Source organism: Nomascus leucogenys, chromosome 11 (genome assembly GCF_006542625.1).
Source record: "Nomascus leucogenys isolate Asia chromosome 11, Asia_NLE_v1, whole genome shotgun sequence".
NCBI lineage: Eukaryota > Metazoa > Chordata > Mammalia > Primates > Hylobatidae > Nomascus > Nomascus leucogenys.
Genome location: NC_044391.1, coordinates 3,245,296 through 3,264,845, shown reverse-complemented (window position 1 = coordinate 3,264,845; position 19,550 = coordinate 3,245,296). Strand labels below are relative to the sequence as shown.

The window sequence follows — 19,550 nt, the reverse complement described above, 5'->3', positions numbered from 1 at the left end:
GCCCAGCTGAGATAAGCCCAGCCCAGCTCGGATCAGCAGAGCCATCTACCCATCCATAGGCTCACAACCAACAGTAAGTGGTAGTTATTTCAAACACCAAGTTTTGCTGTTGCTTGTTATGCAGCAGTGGGTGACTGATACAGGATGCATTGGGAGAATAGATGAAGGGGCCTGACAGAGCTTTGGTGGATCCAAGAAGGGTTCCTAGAGGAATTGACATTTATGTTATAAACTGAAAGATAAATAGAAGTTAGCCAGGGAAAGAAGGGAACCAAAGCAACGTGTGTGTGTGTGTGTGTGTGTGTGTGTGTGTGTGTGTGTGTACTGGGGGTGTGATTTAAGAGAAAGAGAAAGGATGGATGAAGCAGTTGAAAGAAATGGTAGTTTAAAAGCCTATGAGGTGGAATGGTCCATAAGGTTGCATAGGCTGGAGTGTGATTTGTAATACTGGTTTTGTTCACTGATGTAGAAAGCAAAGGAGGTGGAGCAGCTTTGAAGGTAACACAAATTCAGCTTCATGCACACTGTAGGTGGCAGATTATATTTTTTAAAGATGGTCATGTCTATATATTCATTCCATCCCTCATGTACTTCTTCAGGGTGATCAACTGTGTTCCCAAGGTAAGATGGGGTCTATGTTTGTTACTGCACTTTGAATCTGGGAAGGGGCTTGTGATAATACCAATGAATAGAGTCTAGCATAAGTGATGCATGTAACTTTGAGGCTTGGTTATAAAAATGTTGATGGTTTCTGTGTGGCTCTCTCAGGAGGCTCTTCCTTGGAATCCAGCTACCACACTGTGAAAAAGCCCAGGCCCAGGCTCCTCCATAGAAAGGGCATGAGCAAGTATTCCACCCCAGAGCCCCAGCTAGGCTCCCATTTGATACAACATCAACCACTAGATGTGTGAGTGGATTCTAGCCCTAGACCTCTAATCTTCTGGCTGAGGCCCCAGATATCATAGAGACAAGCCATATCTGCTTTGCCCTCTCTGAATTCCTGATTCAAAAAAGCTGTGAGATAACGTTTGATAAAATTCAGCATCACTTTGTGATAAAAGCCCTAAAAAAACTGGATATAGAAGGAAAAGCCATATACAACAAACCTATAGCTAGTATCACACTGAATTGAAAAAAATGGTAAGTCGTTCCTCTAAGATCTGGAACAAGACAAGGATGCACACTTTCACCACTGTTGTTGAATATAGTACTTTAAGTCTTAGCTAGAACAATCAAACAAGAGAAGGAAATAAATGGCATCCAAATTGGAAAGGAAAAATCAAATTATCCTTGTTTGAAGATGATATAATCTTATATTTGTAAAAAGCTAAGACTCCACCAAAAATTATTAGAACTGAGAAACAAATTCAGTAAAGTTGCAGGATATAAAGTTAACATACAAAAAATAATAGCATTTCTATATACCAGCAGTGAACAATCTGAAGAAGATATCGAGTAGATAATCCCATTTATAATAGCTACAAGTAAAATACTTAGGAATAAATTTAAACCAAAGAAGTGAAAGATCTCTACAATAAAAACTACAAAACATTGATGCAAGAAACTGAAAAGGACACAAGAAAAAGGAACGATATTGCATGTTCCTGGATTGGAAGAATCAATATTGTTAAAATGTCCATATCACGCAAAGCAATCTACAGACTCAGTGCAATCCCTATCAAAATACCAGTGACATTCTTCACAGAAATAGAAAAAAAAATCCTAAAATTTATATGGAACCACAAAAGGCCCAGAATAGCCAAAGCTGTCATGAGCAAAAAGAACAAAACTGGGGAGGCCACATTATTTGACTTCAAATTATATTACAGAGCTATAGTAACCCAAACAGCATGGTGCTGGCATAGAAACAGGCACATTGACCAATGGAACAGAGTAGAGAACCCAGAAATAAATCACTACATCTACAGTGAGCTCATTTTCAGCAAAGGTGCCAAGAACATATGTTGGAGAAAGGACAGTCTCTTCAATAAATGGTGCTGGGAAAACTGTATATCCATATACAGAACAATAAAACTTGACCTCTGTCTCTCACCATATACAAACATCAAATCGAAATGGACTAAAGACTTAAATCTAAGCCCTGAAACTATGAAACTACTAAGACAAAATATTGGGGAAACTCTCCAGGACATTGAAGTGGACAAAGATTTCTTAAGGAATACCCCACAAGTGCAGGCAACTGAGGGAAAAATAGACAAGTGGGATCACACAGATTAAAAATCTTCTACACAGAAAAGGAAACAATCAACAAAGTGAAGAGACAATCCACAGAATGGGAGAAAACATTTTAAGACTTCCCAGCTCCCAAGGGATTAATAAGCAGAATATATAAGTAGCTCAAACAATTCTATAGAAAAGAAATCTATCCAATTTAAAAATGAACAAAAGATCTGAACAGACATTTTTTCAAAAGATGACATACAAATGGCAAACAGGTATACTCTACATCATTGATTATCAGAGAAATGCAAATCAAACTACAATGAGATATCATCTTATCCCAGTTAAAATGGCTTTTATCCAAAAGACAGGGAAAAATAAATGCTGATGAGAATGAGGAGAAAAGGGAAGCCTTGTACACTATTGGTGGGAATGTAAATTAGTGCAAGCACTATGGAGAACAGTTTGGAGATTCGTCGGGAAACTAAAAGTAGAGCTACCATATGATCCAGCAATCCCATTTCTAGGCATATACAAAAGAAAAGAAATTAGTACATTGAAGAGATGTCTGCACTACCATGTTTGTTGCAGCACTGTTTACCATAGCCAAGATTTGAAAGTAACGTAAGTGTCCATCAACAGATGAATGGATAAAGGAAATGTGATAACATATATACAATGGAGTACTATTCAGCCATTAAAAATGAGATCCTGTCATTTGCAACAATGTAGATGGAACTGGAGGTCATTACGGTAAGTGAAATAAGCCAGGCACAGAAAGAAGAACATTACATGTCCTACTTATTCATAAGATATAAAAATTAAAATAACTGAACTCATGAAGATAGAGAGCAGAAGGATGGTTACCAGAGGCTGGGAAGGGTAGTTGGGGAAAAGAGGGACTGAGGATGATTAATATGAGCAAAAATGTAGTTAGATAGAATGAACTAGATCTAGTGTTTGATAGCACAACAGGGTGACTACAGTCAATTAATTTATTGTGCATTTAAAAATAATTAGAAGAGTATAATTGGATTGTTTCTAATACAAGGAAAGGATAAATGCTTGAGGTGATGGATACCCCATTTACCCTAATGTAATTATTACACATTTTATGCCTGTATCAACATCTCTCTCTCATGTACCCTATAAATATATATACCTACTATGTACCCATACATTTTTTTTTTGAAAAGCTAAGAAATAAGAGATAATTTTGATTGTTTTAAGCCCCTAGATTTTAGAGCCATTTGTAACACAGAAATAAGTAACTAATATACTGCATTTGGGGTGCCTCTGGAACATTTACATTAAGCTCACACATACATTTCTTATCCTATCAATATTGCAAACACTTTTAAAATCTGTTTCATAAGAAAGTCTACATCAAGTGCTCTGTCAATTCTTGTCACTGTAACTATTTGTCAAAAAACTTTTGACTGTTTTGCTTTGCTTAACTTTGGTCAAGGGAGACAGGGAGAAAGGAAGGAAGAGAGAAAGGAAGAGAGGGTCTCCATTATGGAAACAATGGCAAGTGTAATTCCACTCCTGGATGGAGGGTGGTGGAATGACAGCAATGACAGCTGTGTCCTCTGGCACACATATTGCAGCATCCCAATATCCTTTACAGGCATAGATGTGCCCTGTCAGGGTGGGCATGATGGCCCTAAAGACTGGCATTATGCCCGCTCCCACCACTTTCCCTGTCAAAAGAAGGTTGACTCTGACACCAAGAAATAACAGCTGGGTTGTGTTAAGAAATTTTTATTGTTTCCTTTGGATTTGTGATGAAAGCACATAAAATTACAAGTGGAAGAAACATCATGCCACAAAATTGCATAGAATTATTACAAAAATGTGAATTATGCATTTTAAATAATTTGAGATAGAAGAACCAAAATATGTACATTTTAAGAGCTTCAAATACTTTGTCCTATCTTTTTTTTTTTTTTCTTCTTAAAAGGCAAGAGTCACAATGTCCAATCCATCACAAACAATATTAACGTAGTGCACAAGTGCAACATTAAATTCAAAGTAATGCAAGCAATGGCCCTTTTTTTGGAATTATTTAATGACAGCTTATCTACTACAGGAGTATTAATTAATGTATGGTGATACTCAAATTTTAAAATGAAATGTAAAAAACCAAAAACACATGGCATGTCATTAGAACTTTGAAAATTGGTATGCTATTCTCAGTAGTGTAAAGGTATCAGAGAGACATAGTCTAATTTAATACACAGCTCTACTGTCTATTATAGGAAAAACCACAGTACAGAATTTCACACATTCAACAAAGAACAAGGCAAATACATAAAGGCACAAAACTGCACATCATACAGACCCCTTTTCTTTATCTTAGTCTATTTCAAGTAATATTAATATTATTAAATGATAGTATCATTGTAGTAGTTTCAATGATGCAAGATGGACAGTGTTACACACTACCCCACAACTGCAAAAAGTGTCATTGTACAGATATAAAAATGTGATTACAGTAAATGGCCAAATACAAACATATGGTAAAATGATTAAATTCACTAAGATAATGAAATCCAACTACCAAAACAGTTTTGTGTAAGTCAAGGTTATTCAACTTCATTCCATCTCTGGACTAAAATGTGATACAATGTTCTGCAGTAATCACCATTGTGTTTGGTTATGAATGCTATTATTAGTTCATTCTTCTTCAATTTCAGACAGTCTGTAATTTTGTTTATAAAAATGCAGCATTCGGTTTTGACCATTCTTGCTTCTTTATGATTAATGCCTTTCTTTCAAAGTGCAAAAGTAGAATGACTTACAAAAGATTTCTTTTTCAGTGGAAGTTAAGTTTTATTGTGTCTAATGAACACCCCAAACCCTTCAGATCAAAATATAATCATCTCCAAAGAGGATGTGATTTTCCCCTTATGTCTTACTAGATGTGTTTTTTTTAATCAAACACTATTTCCTTATGTTTGAACTAAGCCTTCATTTTGATTAAAATTTAATTGTAATCTCTAGTTATTGCTTAAAGTTAAATAAAATAATTTTCATAAAAATATTAAATTCTTGAAACACAATTTTCAGGACACAACTGGTTTTTGCGTTTTAAGATATTTTGCAAAGCTACAATCAGACAGGTTTATTTTAAAGTAAAATAAAACTGTGAGCATGTGGCTTCTGGGTTTTAACTTCAATGTTCATGTGTTACTCTCTAAGTTACAGTTTTCTATATATTATTATTTTTCTTTTTTCAGAACTTTCAATCATGCTTTTGATCAGTTTTACCTTGATATAATTTGTTTCTCTTATGCCATCTAAAATAGGAACTTATAAAGACAGAGTTAAGTGAATTAAATATACTTAGTAAATATATAATGAAAGTTTTTTTATGTTAGAATAAAATAGAAATGTGTCAGACTTAAAAATTATGGAACATACTAATAAATGTCCATATTTCTGTCCTAATTTTTTGACCATTAAAACAAGCTTAAAATCTGATACTTAACATCTAATTTTTGATCTTGCAAAATATAAATCAAATTCATATAATAAGTTCTAAATCTACTTCAGTTTGCATCAATGGCTCCATCAATTATTTCTTAGCATCTCCATATAATTTAACATCCATGTAATCTAGATGTTTGACCCTTTTCTTCTCTATCCATTTGTCCCTGAATTTGGTTTTAAGTCTTGTGGAAGAGATTTGGGTCATTGTCAATTAATAAACACATATCTACACTCGTGTGTGTGTATGTGTATATGCACTTACGTGACTAAGTGGGTGCATATATACATGGAGATAATATCTATCATTTACATGTGGGTCTTTGTATTCTCTAGATAAATATTCAATCTTCCTCTCTATATTAAAAATAAATGAACCATAAAAAACGTCAAACAGCAAAATAACCACTGGAACCTGTTCATTCTGATTGAATATCTGCTTAACATATATCAGCTCAACTATTTTTATTCAACAGACCATTTGTAGTTATTTGATCATTTCAGGCCAATAACCAATGAATATCCAGACTTTGAGTGCAAATAGTCAATTCAAACAGCACACTGTCTGGAAGTGTGTGGCTGACTTGCTCATGCAGCCAAATGTACAAACCATATTGCTAAGTCTTAGGATGGCTTCACTGGGCAAGGATACAATCAAGTGATTTTTTTTTTCAAATAGAAAGCAAACTTATTTGAATCGCTACAGTATCTAATAAAACCATGTCAGCAACAAATACATTGATGACTCTATGATAAATAAATTAGCAAACTGCAAGCCACCAGTGCTTGCAAAGCAAAGGATGAAACAATGCAATATGCGCTTTGACTTGAAGATAACGGTAGTTGAGGGGCAGTTTGAAAACAAAATGCTCAAAGTCGGCTGTTCGATAGTGTTAAATAATGCTATGCATTTCTCAAACTATTTCTATGACTTTGAAATATTTTACACCAGAGCTTCGAATAAAAACATGAGCTTGATTTTCTTCAAAGAAGACACTATCCTTCACTAAAAGTTCCATGGAGCCTGCAAGTCGCTTGCTTTGAATTTACTATTGGAAAGAAAACAAAAATCTCACATACATGCATTCTTCACTAGCAGACCTGCGGAGGTTTCCACATGACACATGGAGCCTGGGCATGGGACTTCTTCATGGATTCCTCTGGAACTCTCCCTTTGGTGTGGATTTTAGGCTAAGGGATGCTTCTCGGGAAGATGGTCCTGGGCAGTGATCTTTGTAATAAGAGAGAGTCCAATGACGCTGGAGTGGCCATGCAATTTCTGAAGGCCTGGCAGGAGCATTCACAGAGGAGTATCAAATTCTTTTCCTGGGATGTCTCCTCCCAGCTCCTCACTGGAGGGAGTCTTGTGGTTCACTTTTCCAGGGTCTGAGGACAGGGAGAGAGGGGCAGAACCGTGATTGCTGTCTTCACTGATCTTTCCTTTCATGGCTTCCTGCACGAATTCCAAAATCTCGAGGGGCAGTCTTTTGAATTTGTCTTGGTATTCTTGCTCCAGCTCCACCTGCAGCTGGGAGACATCAAGAGGGGAGAAGACTTGAAGTTGTTTATGTTTCTATACCCACTCCCATAGAAACTCTCTGAAAGAGATATACAAAGGGGGCCGATGAATACATTAACTTAAAATATCATTCACTGGTCACCTATAGAGGAGATGTAACGAAGTTTAGTTGGACATGTCATTTGTCTGTAGCTGAAAGTCAACTTCAAGTTATGTGTGGCACAATAAGGCTAAAGACAGAATAAGATGAATAGTGGTATCTACAAATGCACACACACACACACACACACACACACACACACACACACGGGTCTTTTGAAAAAGGTGTCAGAGGCTGGGCGTGGTGGCTCACACATGTAATCCCAGCACTTTGGGAGGTTGAGGTTGAGGCAGGTGGATTGCTTGAGGTCAGGAGTTTAAGACCAGCATGGGGTGAAACTCTGTCTCTACTAAAATACAAAAATTAGCTGGGTGTGGTGGAGTGCGCCTGTGATCCCAGCACTTTGGGAGGTTGAAGCAGGTGGATTGCTTGAGGTCAGGAGTTTAAGATCAGCCTGGCCAACGTGGTGAAACTCCATCTCTACTAAAATACAAAAATTAGCTGGATATGGTGACGTGCACCTGTGATCCCAGCTACTTGGGAGGCTGGGGCAGGAGAATCGCTTGAACCCAGGAGGCAGTGGTTGCAGTGAGCTGAGACCGCACCAGTGCACTCCAGTCTGGGCGACAGTGAGACTCTGTCTCAAAAACAAAAATGAAAAAAAGAAAAAAGAAAGAAAAAGAGGAAAAGAAAGAAAGAAAGAAAAAGAGAAAAATGTGTCAGAAATAATATAAAATGATCTGAAGAAGTTCTTACATTTAGGGGTTGAGAAATATTGATAGGTGAGCATTCCAAGGTCAGCCATGAACCTGGCTGGGGGAAGCTAAGAAGCTGAGTAGAGTAGACAGAGCAGTGTGGAGTGGACTTTGAGACGTGCAGCTTTAGTCAGAGGCCGGGAAGCCAATGCTGGGGTCTAAGGAGCAGCTCGATGCATTTTCACAAAGTAAACAAACTCGTGTAACCAACTTGAACTTTTCTTTTGGCTTATTTTGCCACCTCTTTATTTTGATTCATTTTTCATTCTAATTTTTATTTGCCTTGTAAACTATTTTAGCTACCCTTTAAACTGTCTCTTAATGTGTCTATTTTATGCCCTGGAGAATTTTCAGATGTTTTAAAGTCCTGGAAGCCTTTCTTCAAATGCAGACTTACGTGGATGTCTTAGTCATAAAATAGTATAAAAGCTGGGATTCTCCGGTAGACAGGGAGAGAACGGGGGCAACAGGGAGAGTTGTCTGGTAGGGAGCTGTGCTGTGCTGAGTCCAAGAGAAAACCTTGAATTTTAAAGAAAATTATCTCTGCTTATCAATTGGTAAGCAGGGAGAATAATCCTTGAAACACGACGCAAGGCTTCCCCCACACCTCCTTATTAGCTTGGAGGCAATTTTTAAGATATGGCCTTAAAACCTGGATTTGTTCCCCCTGCTTTTCAAACTTTAAGGTGCACACAAATCGTCTGGAATTTTGATCTTGATTCTGTCCAACTCAGGAGGCCTGAGTGGGGCCCGAGCTCCTGCGTTTCTCAACAGCTCTTGGGGGGGGATGCCAAGGTGGTTGATCTGCTTTGGCCACTCTGATAGCTCCCTGTCTGGGTTCTACTCTCAGCCCCCAGTTCTACTTTTTGTCTTGATCTTGGCTGTGCATCCTCCCATCTGCAGCTTTCAGGGAGGCCTCTGGGGCTTGTTCTGACCCCTGGAATGCCAGGGTGAAGTCAATCTCCAGGACATCTGGATTCCTGAGTCTTAGCCTCCTTCTAGACAGTGTCAGCAGCTTGGGAACATCCTCTTTAGTTCAACTCCTTTCACTCTCGCTTCTGTGACAGATAAATTGTGCCAATACTAAATTATTTAATTTATATTAAGTAATCCCTTATCTATCCCAAAGTTCTGAAATCCAGAAGTTTCCTTTTTATTCCTTTTCTTTTTTCTTGCAAATTTGTGGCAGACTCATTGACATGAACTGATATTGGGATGATACTGATACATGAAATATGTATAATTTCATGTATCCCCTGTCATATGACTATTCATGAACTTAACTGCAGACATATTAATTTGTTTGATTTTGAGGATTACTCAGGTCTCCCTGGAGTGTTATGCTCATGGTATACGCATCACATTGCCTTTCTAAAATCAGAAAAGTGAAAATTCTGAAAAACAATAAGCCCCAAGAATCTCAGATAATGGATGATGGATCTAGTTTAAATGACTTTTTTTTTTTCCACATCAAAAGCTGTGTGACATGCACTTGTATGTTTATCATAGCACTATTCACAATAGCAAAGACATTAAATCAACCTAGGTGCCCATTAATGGTGGACTGGATAAAGAAAATATGGTACTTATAACGCGGAATAGTAGGCAGCCATAAAAAGAATGAAATCATGTCCTTTGCAGCAACATAGATGCAGCTGGAGGCCATTATCCTAAGCAAATTAATGTAGGAACAGAAAACCAAATACCACACACATTCTCACTTGTAAGTGGGAGCTAAACATTGGGTATTCATGGACATAAATATGGCAATGATGGACACTGGGGACTAATAGAGTGGGGAGAGGGAGTCGGGGACAAGGCTTGAAAAACTAATTGCTGGGTACTATGTTTATTATTTTCGTGACAGGATCATTCGTATCCCAAACCTCAGCAACACACAATATACTCATGTAACAAACCCGTACATGTACCTTCTGAATCTAAAATAAAAGTTGAAATTTTAAAAAATTTATAAAAATTATTTAAATATCAAAGAAAAATAAAAATAAATAAAAATAGAAAATAAAAAAATAAATAAAAATGGTATCTGGTAAAAATTGCTTAGGCTGAGTATTGAAAGTCAACTATTCTCCCCAAATATAAAATGTGGGGTATTTATGAATCTATTTCCTAGCATATAAATTCTTATAAGCCGAGGAGGAAACACGCTGTGAGGGGGCGCTCAGGGCCCTGGACTCATGTGGCTATGACGGAGCACCTTGTAGAGGCCCTACTCTCCATGTTGGCACCTACGAGTCACGGGAGCATCAAACAGGAAGAAGACAATTGCCAGTTCTTTCCCTGCTGTTCCAACAATTTGGAAGGAAGTGGGGCTTTTACAATCTCATACTCTTTTGCATGAGTGAAATCTTAGCCTGGTGTTTGACAGCTTCCATTTACTGCTATTCAGACGTCATCATCAATTCACCTCGATTTTAATTCAGTAACACATGTGTTTCCAAGGAAGATAGGGAAGGGAGAAAAGCAAGTGACCCCGTTTTAAGAAAACAACAGATTGCTGTTCTCTTATAGGTTGAACTAGGGGACCTTCAACTATGGATATATTGTACCTGACCTAGCAGATAATTTCTCTCAGGTTAATGCTCATTGGTGGACAAGACCCCATAGTGCTTGATAATTACTATTTCTTTACTTATTAACAAAAGAAGTAAAATACAAGAAAATGTCAAATACCTAAACCAATGTTTTTTAACATTTTTAATAATTTAATTCTAAGAAAAACTTACATTTTAGTAATTTAATTTTGGTAATGATTTTTAATAATTTATAATAATTGACCCAGTTGTGGCTAAGTTATAACTAGTAGACGTTTATCATGGGATAGTAGGGGATTTTATTATATTCTAAACTAAGTCACTGCCTCATGACATATTAAGTGCCATATATTTCACTCTTTTTAAAAAGCCATACAATTATTAATGAATTAATTTCAAAATTGTATTTATTACATTCCAAGTTAGAACTTTTGCTTTGTCTTCTTATAAACTAAATACTTGTTCATTGTAAGAAAATATGAAAAGAATGCAGGGTAATTCTGGCTCCATTCCAACAAAGCCCCATCCATCGGTGGTCTAGAGCTATTCCAGCCCAAGGGTTGCAAACTCAGATGTTACAGGGGCCAGGCAAGTCATGTAAATAAGTAGCAGGCTGTGTGCAAGGAAGAGGGGGTTGTGAGGGTTCCGAAGAGCTAGAGATGACAGACCCTGTCTAAAGGGAGTACAAACAACTCAGTTCGAGCTGATGCGTGTCAGATTGAAAACTGAAGTCAGAAATCCACATCTTCAGGTAAGAGCCTGAGTTTTTATTGTTGGCAATCAATTCAAATCGCATTCATCAGCCCCACTGGGCTCATGGAGAATTTAGAACCTTTCCCCTAGCAGATTTAAATCTGGCTTTAACCAGGGGACTCCCGAAGTTAGGTCCAACTGTGGAATGCCAGTTTAGATTCTTCCTAATTTTCCTTCCCCACAATCCTAGGCTTAGATGGTCCTCCACAGATCACCAGGGCTTCCTCTCGATTGCCTCTGTTCTGAGGTTCAGCATCATCGTATCTAATTGCCACATTCTGGGTTTTGTACTCTAATATGTGTTCAACTTCTATTCTGTGCAAGTGAAACAGTGTGTTAGGTGGGCATAGTAGATTGGTTGTGCAAATGGCAGTAATTCTTCACCCCTCCTTGTAATCATAACCTTTGTGGTGGGACTTTGCATCTCATCCCATCCCAGCAAAGAACAGAGTGTATTTCTCATCTTCTTGAATCTGGGGAGGCCTTGTTATTTGGTTCTGTCTAGGACAATGTCATATAAAAGTATATGCTGTTCTGAGTCCAGACGTCACAAGGCCTTGTGTGCTTCTGCTCTCACAGTTAGAAGTTTACTCAGCCATCATGTGAACAAGCTCAGCCTAGCTTGCCAGAAGAGGAGACACATGGCCCAGTTATTATACTTTTTCCATCACTTCAATTGACTATCAGATATAAAAGTGAAGCTATTCTAAACCAGCTCACCCCTAGCTGACCACCAGCTAAACACAGGCATGAACAAGCCTACTGAGATCAGGTGAGCCTGGTCCAGACCAGAACCAGTTCATAGACTCATCAACTTAGCAAATACTTGTTTGTTTTCTTTTTAATTTTTATTTTTAATTTTTATTTATAATTTTTAATTTTTATTTATTTTTTTTTATTATACTTTAAGTTTTAGGGTACATGTGCACAATGTGCAGGTTTGTTACATATGTATACATGTGCCATGTTGATTTCCTGCACCCATTAACTCGTCATTTAGCATTAGGTATATCTCCTAATGCTGTCCCTCTCCCCTCCCCCCACCCACAACAGTCCCCGGAGTGTGATGTTCCCCTTCCTGTGTCCATGAGTTCTCATTGTTCAATTCCCAACTATGAGTGAGAACATGCGGTGTTTGGTTTTTTGTCCTTGCAATAGTTTACTGAGAATGATGATTTCCAGTTTCATCCATGTCCCTACAAAGGACATGAACTCATCATTTTTTATGGATGCATAGTATTCCATGGTGTATATGTGCCACATTTTCTTAGTCCAGTCTATCGTTGTTGGACATTTGGGTTGGTTCCAACTCTTTGCTATTGTGAATAGCGCCGCAATAAACATACGTGTGCATGTGTCTTTATAGCAGCATGATTTATAGTCCTTTGGGTATATACCCAGTAATGGGATGGCTGGGTCAAATGGTATTTCTAGTTCTAGATCCCTGAGGAATCACCACACTGACTTCCACAATGGTTGAACTAGTTTACAGTCCCACCAACAGTGTAAAAGTGATCCTATTTCTCCACATCCTCTCCAGCACCTGTTGTTTCCTGATTTTTTAATGAGATGGCCATTCTAACTGGTGTGAGATGGTATCTCACTGTGGTTTTGATTTGCATTTCTCTGATGGCCAGTGATGATGAGCATTTCTTCATGTGTTTTTTGGCTGCATAAATGTCTTCTTTTGAGAAGTGTCTGTTCAGGTCCTTTGCCCACTTTTTGATGGGGTTGTTTGTTTTTTTCTTGTAAATTTGTTTGAGTTCATTGTAGATTCTGGATATTAGCCCTTTGTCAGATGAGTAGGTTGCAAAAATTTTCTCCCATTCTCTAGGTTGCCTGTTCACTCTGATGGTAGTTTCTTTTGCTGTGCAGAAGCTCTTGAGTTTAATTAGATCCCATTTGTCAATTTTGGCTTTTGTTGCCATTGCTTTTGGTGTTTTAGACATGAAGTCTTTGCCCATGCCTATGTCCTGAATGGTATTGCCTAGGTTTTCTTGTAGGATTTTAATGGTTTTAGGTCTAACGTGTAAGTCTTTAATCCATCTTGAATTAATTTTTGTATAAGGTGTAAGGAAGGGATCCAGTTTCAGTTTTCTACATATGGCTAGCCAGTTTTCCCAGCACCATTTATTAAATAGGGAATCCTTTCCCCATTTCTTGTTTTTGTCAGGTTTGTCAAAGATCAGATAGTTGTAGATATGCAGCATCATTTCTGAGGGCTCTGTCCTGTTCCATTGATCTATGTCTCTGTTGTGGTACCAGTACCATGCTGTTTTGGTTACTGTAGCCTTGTAGTATAGTTTGAAGTCAGGTAGCATGATGCCTCCAGCTTTGTTCTTTTGGCTTAGGATTGACTTGGCGATGCGGGCTCTTTTTTGGTTCCATATGAACTTTAGAGTAGTTTTTTTCCAATTCTGTGAAGAAAGTCATTGGTAGCTTGATGGGGATGGCATTGAATCTATAAATTACCTTGGGCAGTATGGCCATTTTCACGATATTGATTCTTCCAACCCATGAGCATGGAATGATCTTCCATTTGTTTGTATCCTCTTTTATTTCATTGAGCAGTGGTTTGTAGTTCTCCTTGAAGAGGTCCTTCACATCCCTTGTAAGTTGGATTCCTAGGTATTTTATTCTCTTTGAAGCAATTGTGAATGGGAGTTCACTCATGATTTGGCTCTCTGTCTATGATTGGTGTACAAGAATGCTTGTGATTTTTGTACATTGATTTTGTATCCTGAGACTTTGCCGAAGTTGCTAATCAGCTTAAGGAGATTTTGGGCTGAGACAATGGGGTTTTCTAGATACACAATCATGTCATCTGCAAACAGGGACAATTTGACTTCCTCTTTTCCTAATTGAATACCCTTTATTTCCTTCTCCTGCCTGATTGCTCTGGCCAAAACTTCCAGCACTATGTTGAGTAGGAGTGGTGAGAGAGGGCATCCTTGTCTTGTGCCAGTTTTCAGAGGGAATGCTTCCAGTTTTTGCCCATTCAGTATGATATTGGCTGTGGGTTTGTCATAGATAGCTCTTATTATTTTGAGATACATCCCATCAATACCTAATTTATTGAGAGTTTTTAGCATGAAGGGTTGTTGAATTTTGTCAAAAGCCTTTTCTGCATCTATTGAGATAATCATGTGGTTTTTGTCTTTTGTTCTGTTTATATGCTGGATTACATTTATTGATTTGCGTATGTTGAATCAGCCTTGCATCCCAGGGATGGAGCCCACTTGATCGTGGTGGATAAGCTTTTTGATGTGCTGCTGGATTAGGTTTGCCAGTATTTTATTGAGGATTTTTGCATCAATGTTCATCAAGGATATTGGTCTGAAATTCTCTTTTTTGGTTATGTCTCTGCCAGGCTTTGGTATCAGGACGATGCTGGCTTCATAAAATGTCTTAGGGAGGATTCCCTCTTTTTCTATCGATTGGAATAGTTTCAGAAGGAATGGTACCAGTTCCTCCTTGTACCTCTGGTAGAATTCGGCTGTGAATCCATCAGGTCCTGGACTCTTTTTGGTTGGTAAGCTATTGATTATTGCCACAATTTCAGAACCTGTTATTGGTCTATTCAGAGATTCAACTTCTTCCTGGTTTAGTCTTGGGAGGGTGTATGTGTCGAGGAATTTATCCATTTCTTCTAGATTTTCTAGTTTATTTGCATAGAGGTGTTTGTAGTATTCTCTGATGGTAGATTGTATTTCTGTGGGATCAGTGGTGATATCCCCTTTTTCATTTTTTATTCCATCTATTTGATTCTTCTCTCTTTTCTTCTTTATTAGTCTTGCTAGCAGTCTATCAATTTTGTTGATCTTTTCAAAAAACCAGCTCCTGGATTCATTAATTTTTTGAAGGGTTTTTTGTGTCTCTATTTCCTTCAGTTCTGCTCTGATTTTAGTTATTTCTAGCCTTCTGCTAGCTTTTGAATGTGTTTGCTCTTGCTTTTCTAGTTCTTTTAATTGTGATGTTAGGGTGTCAATTTTGGATCTTTCCTGCTTCCTCTTGTGGGCATTTAGTGCTATAAATTTCCCTCTACACACTGCTTTGAATGTGTTCCAGAGATTCTGGTATGTTGTGTCTTTGTTCTCATTGGTTTCAAAGAACATGTTTAATTCTGCCTTCATTTCATTATGTACCCAATAGTCATTCAGGAGCAGGTTGTTCAGTTACCATGTAGTTGATGGGTTTTGAGTGAGTTTCTTAATCCTGAGTTCTAGTTTGATTGCATTGTGGTCTGAGAGACAGTTTGTTATAATTTCTGTTCTTTTACATTTGCTGAGGAGAGCTTTACTTCCAACTATGTGGTCAATTTTGGAATAGGTGTGGTGCTGAAAAAAATGTATATTCTGTTGATTTGGGGTGGAGAGTTCTGTAGATGTCTATTAGGTCCACTTTGTGCAGAGCTGAGTTCAATTCCTGGATATCCTTGTTAACTTTCTGTCTCGTTGATCTGTCTAATGTTGACAGTGGGGTGTTAAAATCTCCCATTATTATTGTGTGGGAGTTTAAGTCCCTTTGTAGGTCACTCAGGACTTGCTTTATGAATCTGGGTGCTCCTGTGTTGGGTGCATGTATATTTAGGATAGTTAGCTCTTCTTGTTGAATTGATCCCTTTACCATTATGTAATGGCCTTCTTTGTCTCTTTTGATCTTTGTTGGTTTAAAGTCTATTTTATCAGAGACTAGGATTGCAACCCCTGCCTTTTTGTGTTTTCCATTTGCTTGATAGATCTTCCTCCATCCCTTTATTTTGACTCTATGTGTGTCTCTGCACGTGAGATGGGTTTCCTGAATACAGCACACTGATGGGTCCTGACTCCTTATCCAGTTTGCCAGTCTGTGTCTTTTAATTGGAGCATTTAGCCCATTTACATTTAACCTTAATATTGTTATGTGTGAATCTGATCCTGTTATTATGACGTTAGTTGGTTATTTTGCTCGTTAGTTGATGCAGTTTCTTCCTAGCCTAGATGGTCTTTACAATTTGGCATGTTTTTGCAGTGGCTGGTACCGGTTGTTCTTTCCATGTTTAGTGCTTCCTTCAGGAGCTCTTTTAGGGCAGGCCTGGTGGTGACAAAATCACTCAGCGTTTGCTTGTCTGTAAAGTATTTTATTTCTCCTTCACTTATGAAGCTTAGTTTGGCTGGATAGGAAATTCTGGGTTGAAAATTCTTTTCTTTAACAATGTTGAATATCGGCCCCCACTCTATTCTGGCTTGTAGAGTTTCTGCCAAGAGATCAGCTGTTAGTCTGATGGGCTTCCCTTTGTGGGTAACCCGACCTTTCTCTCTGGCTGCCCTTAACATTTTTTCCTTCATTTCAACTTTGGTGAATCTGACAATTATGTGTCTTGGAGTTGCTCTTCTCGAGGAGAATCTTTGTGGCGTTCTCTGTATTTCCTGAATCTGAATGTTGGCCTGCCTTGCTAGATTGGGGAAGTTCTCCTGGATAATATCTTGCAGAGTGTTTTCCAACTTGGTTCCATTCTCCCCGTCATTTTCAGGTACACCAATCAGATGTAGGTTTGGTCTTTTCACATAGTCCCAAATTTCTTGGAGGGTTTGTTCATTTCTTTTTATTCTTTTTTCTCTAAACTTCCCTTCTCGCTTCATTTCATTCATTTCATCTTCCATCAGCGATACCCTTTCTTCCAGTTGATCGCATCTGCTACTGAGGCTTCTGCAATCTTCGCGTAGTTCTTGAAACTTGGCTTTCAGCTCCATCAGCTCCTTTAAGCCCTTCTCTCCATTGGTTATTCTAGTTATCCATTCTTCTAATTTTTTTTCAAAGTTTTTAACTTCTTTGCTATTGTTTTGAATTTCCTCCCATAGCTCAGAGTAGTTTGGTAGTCTGAAGCCTTCTTCTCTCAACTCATCAAAGTCATCCTCCATCCAGCTTTGTTCCATTGCTGGTGAGGAACTGCGTTCCTTTGGAGGAGGAGAGGTGCTCTGCTTTTTAGAGTTTCCAGTTTTTCTGCTCTGTTTTTTCCCCATCTTTGTGGTTTTATCTACTTTTGGTCTTCGATGATGGTGATGTACAGATGGGTTTTTGGTGTGGCTGTCCTTTCTGTTTGTTAGTTTCCCTTCTAACAGACAGGACCCTCAGCTGCAGGTCTGTTGGAGTTTGCTAGAGGTCCACTCCAGACCCTGTTTAGTGCCTGGGTATCAGCAGCGGTGGCTGTAGTACAGCGTGTATTGGTGAACTGCAAATGCTGCTGCCTGATCGTTCCTCTGGAAGTTTTGTGTCAGAGGAGTACCCGGCTGTGTGAGGTGTCAGTCTGCCCCTACTGGGGCGTGCCTCCCAGTTAGGCTACTCGGGGGTCAGGGACCCACTTGAGGAGGCAGTCTGCCTGTTCTCAGATCTCCAGCTGCCTGCTGGGAGAACCACTACTCTCTTCAAAGCTGTCAGATAGGGACATTTGAGTCTGCAGAAGTTACTGCTGTCTTTTTGTTTGTCTGTGCCCTGCCCCCAGAGGTGGAGCCTACATAGGCAGGCAGGCCTCCTTGAGCTGTGGTGGGCTCCACCCAGTTCGAGCTTCCTGGCCGCTTTGTTTACCTGATCAAACAACTAACTGGGCAATGGCGGGCACCCCTCCCCCAGTCAGTGAGTGGTAATTTTTTACAGCAGCAACAGGAAACTAACACAATTATGAAGAAGACAAATGTCCAACAACGATAGACTGGATTAAGAAAATGTGGCACATATATACCATGGAATACTATGCAGCCATAAAAAATGATGAGTTCATGTCCTTTGTAGGGACATGGATGAAACTGGAAAACATCATTCTCAGTAAACTATCACAAGGACAAAAAACCAAACACCGCATGTTCTCACTCATAGGTGGGAATTGAACAATAAGAACTCATGGCAAAAGGGAATGAGGGCCAACCGTGGCACAAAAACATGTCAAGAAATAAGGACTTATTCACTCTTCAGAAAGAACTCCTTGAAAGAATTGTCTGTGCTCAATGTTAATTTTTTGCTTTTTGTTTTTTTGTGTATGCATTGTATGTTTTTAGATTTGAGGGATGAGGCTTGCAGATAATATAACCCATTATTTTGAACTGATGACAACTTAACACTGATTGCCTGCTGGCAAGGCTGTGAAACAATAGGGACACCTAAGATGGCCGAATAGGAACAGCTCCGGTCTACAGCTCCCAGCCTGAGTGACACAGAAGACGGGTGATTTCTGCATTTCTGCTTGAGGTACCGGTTTCATCTCACTAGGGAGTGCCAAACAGTGGTGCAGGACAGTCGGTGAAGCGCACTGTGCGCGAGCCGAAGCAGGGCAAGGCATTGCCTCACTCGGGAAGTGCAAGGGGTCAGGGAGTTCCCTTTCCTAGTCAAAGAAAGGGGTAACAGACGGCACCTGGAATATCGGGTCAGTCCCACCCTAATACTGTGCTTTTCCAACGGGCCTGGAAAACGGCACACTAGGAGATTGTGTCCCGCACCAGGCTTGGAGGGTCCTATGCCCACTGAGTCTCACTGATTGCTAGCACAGCAGTCTGAGATCAAGCTGCAAGGTGGCAGCGAGGCTGGGGGAGGGGCGCCCGCCATTGCCCAGGCTTGCTTAGCTAAACAAAGCAGCCAGGAAGCTCGAACTGGGTGGAGCCCACCACAGCTCAAGGAGGCCTGCCTGCCTCTGTAGGCTCCACCTCTGGGGGCAGGGCACAGACAAACAAAAAATCAGCAGGAACCTCCACAGACTTAAATGTCCCTGTCTGACTGACAGCTTTGAAGAGAGTAGTGGTTCTCCCAGCACGCAGCTGGAGATCTGAGAACGGACAGACTGCCTCCTAAAGTGGGTCCCTCACCCCTGAGCAGCCTAACTGGGAGGCACCCCCCAGTAGGGACAGACTGACACCTCACTCGGCCAGGTACTCCTCTGAGACAAAACTTCCAGAGGAACAATCAGACAGCTGAATTTGTGGTCTCACGAAAATCCGCTGTTCTGCAGCCACTGCTGCTGACACCCAGCCAAACAGGGTCTGGAGTGGACCTCTAGTAAACTCCAACAGACCTGCAGCTGAGGGTCCTGTCTGGTAGAAGGAAAACTAGCAAATGCTTGTTTTGTGACTGATTTTTATGGTTGGTTGTTAGGCAGCAGTATTATGGCTATAACTTTGAGTGAGGGGAACAGAAAGGAGTCTCATTATGTGGCCTGGCCCCATAAAATA

The 19,550-nt window shown here is 39.4% G+C and overlaps 1 protein-coding gene across 5 annotated transcripts in view; it reads right to left on the bottom strand.

Moving 5' to 3' along the window:
• The window catches only part of PLCB1 (phospholipase C beta 1), a 787,620-nt gene that overhangs the window by 28,298 nt on the left and 739,772 nt on the right, over nucleotides 1-19,550 (bottom strand). For 4 of the 5 annotated variants that reach the window (XM_003252590.4, XM_003252589.3, XM_030821961.1 and 1 more), the window contains one exon: nucleotides 3,930-7,201. The exons of the other annotated variant lie outside the window; for it this stretch is intronic. Coding sequence is in view for 3 of the 4 variants with exons in the window: in XM_003252589.3 (XP_003252637.2) it covers nucleotides 6,974-7,201 (228 nt within the window). In the remaining variant the exon portion in view is untranslated. Of the gene's footprint in view, nucleotides 1-3,929; nucleotides 7,202-19,550 lie in introns of those variants that run through there. 5 annotated transcript variants of the gene reach the window in all.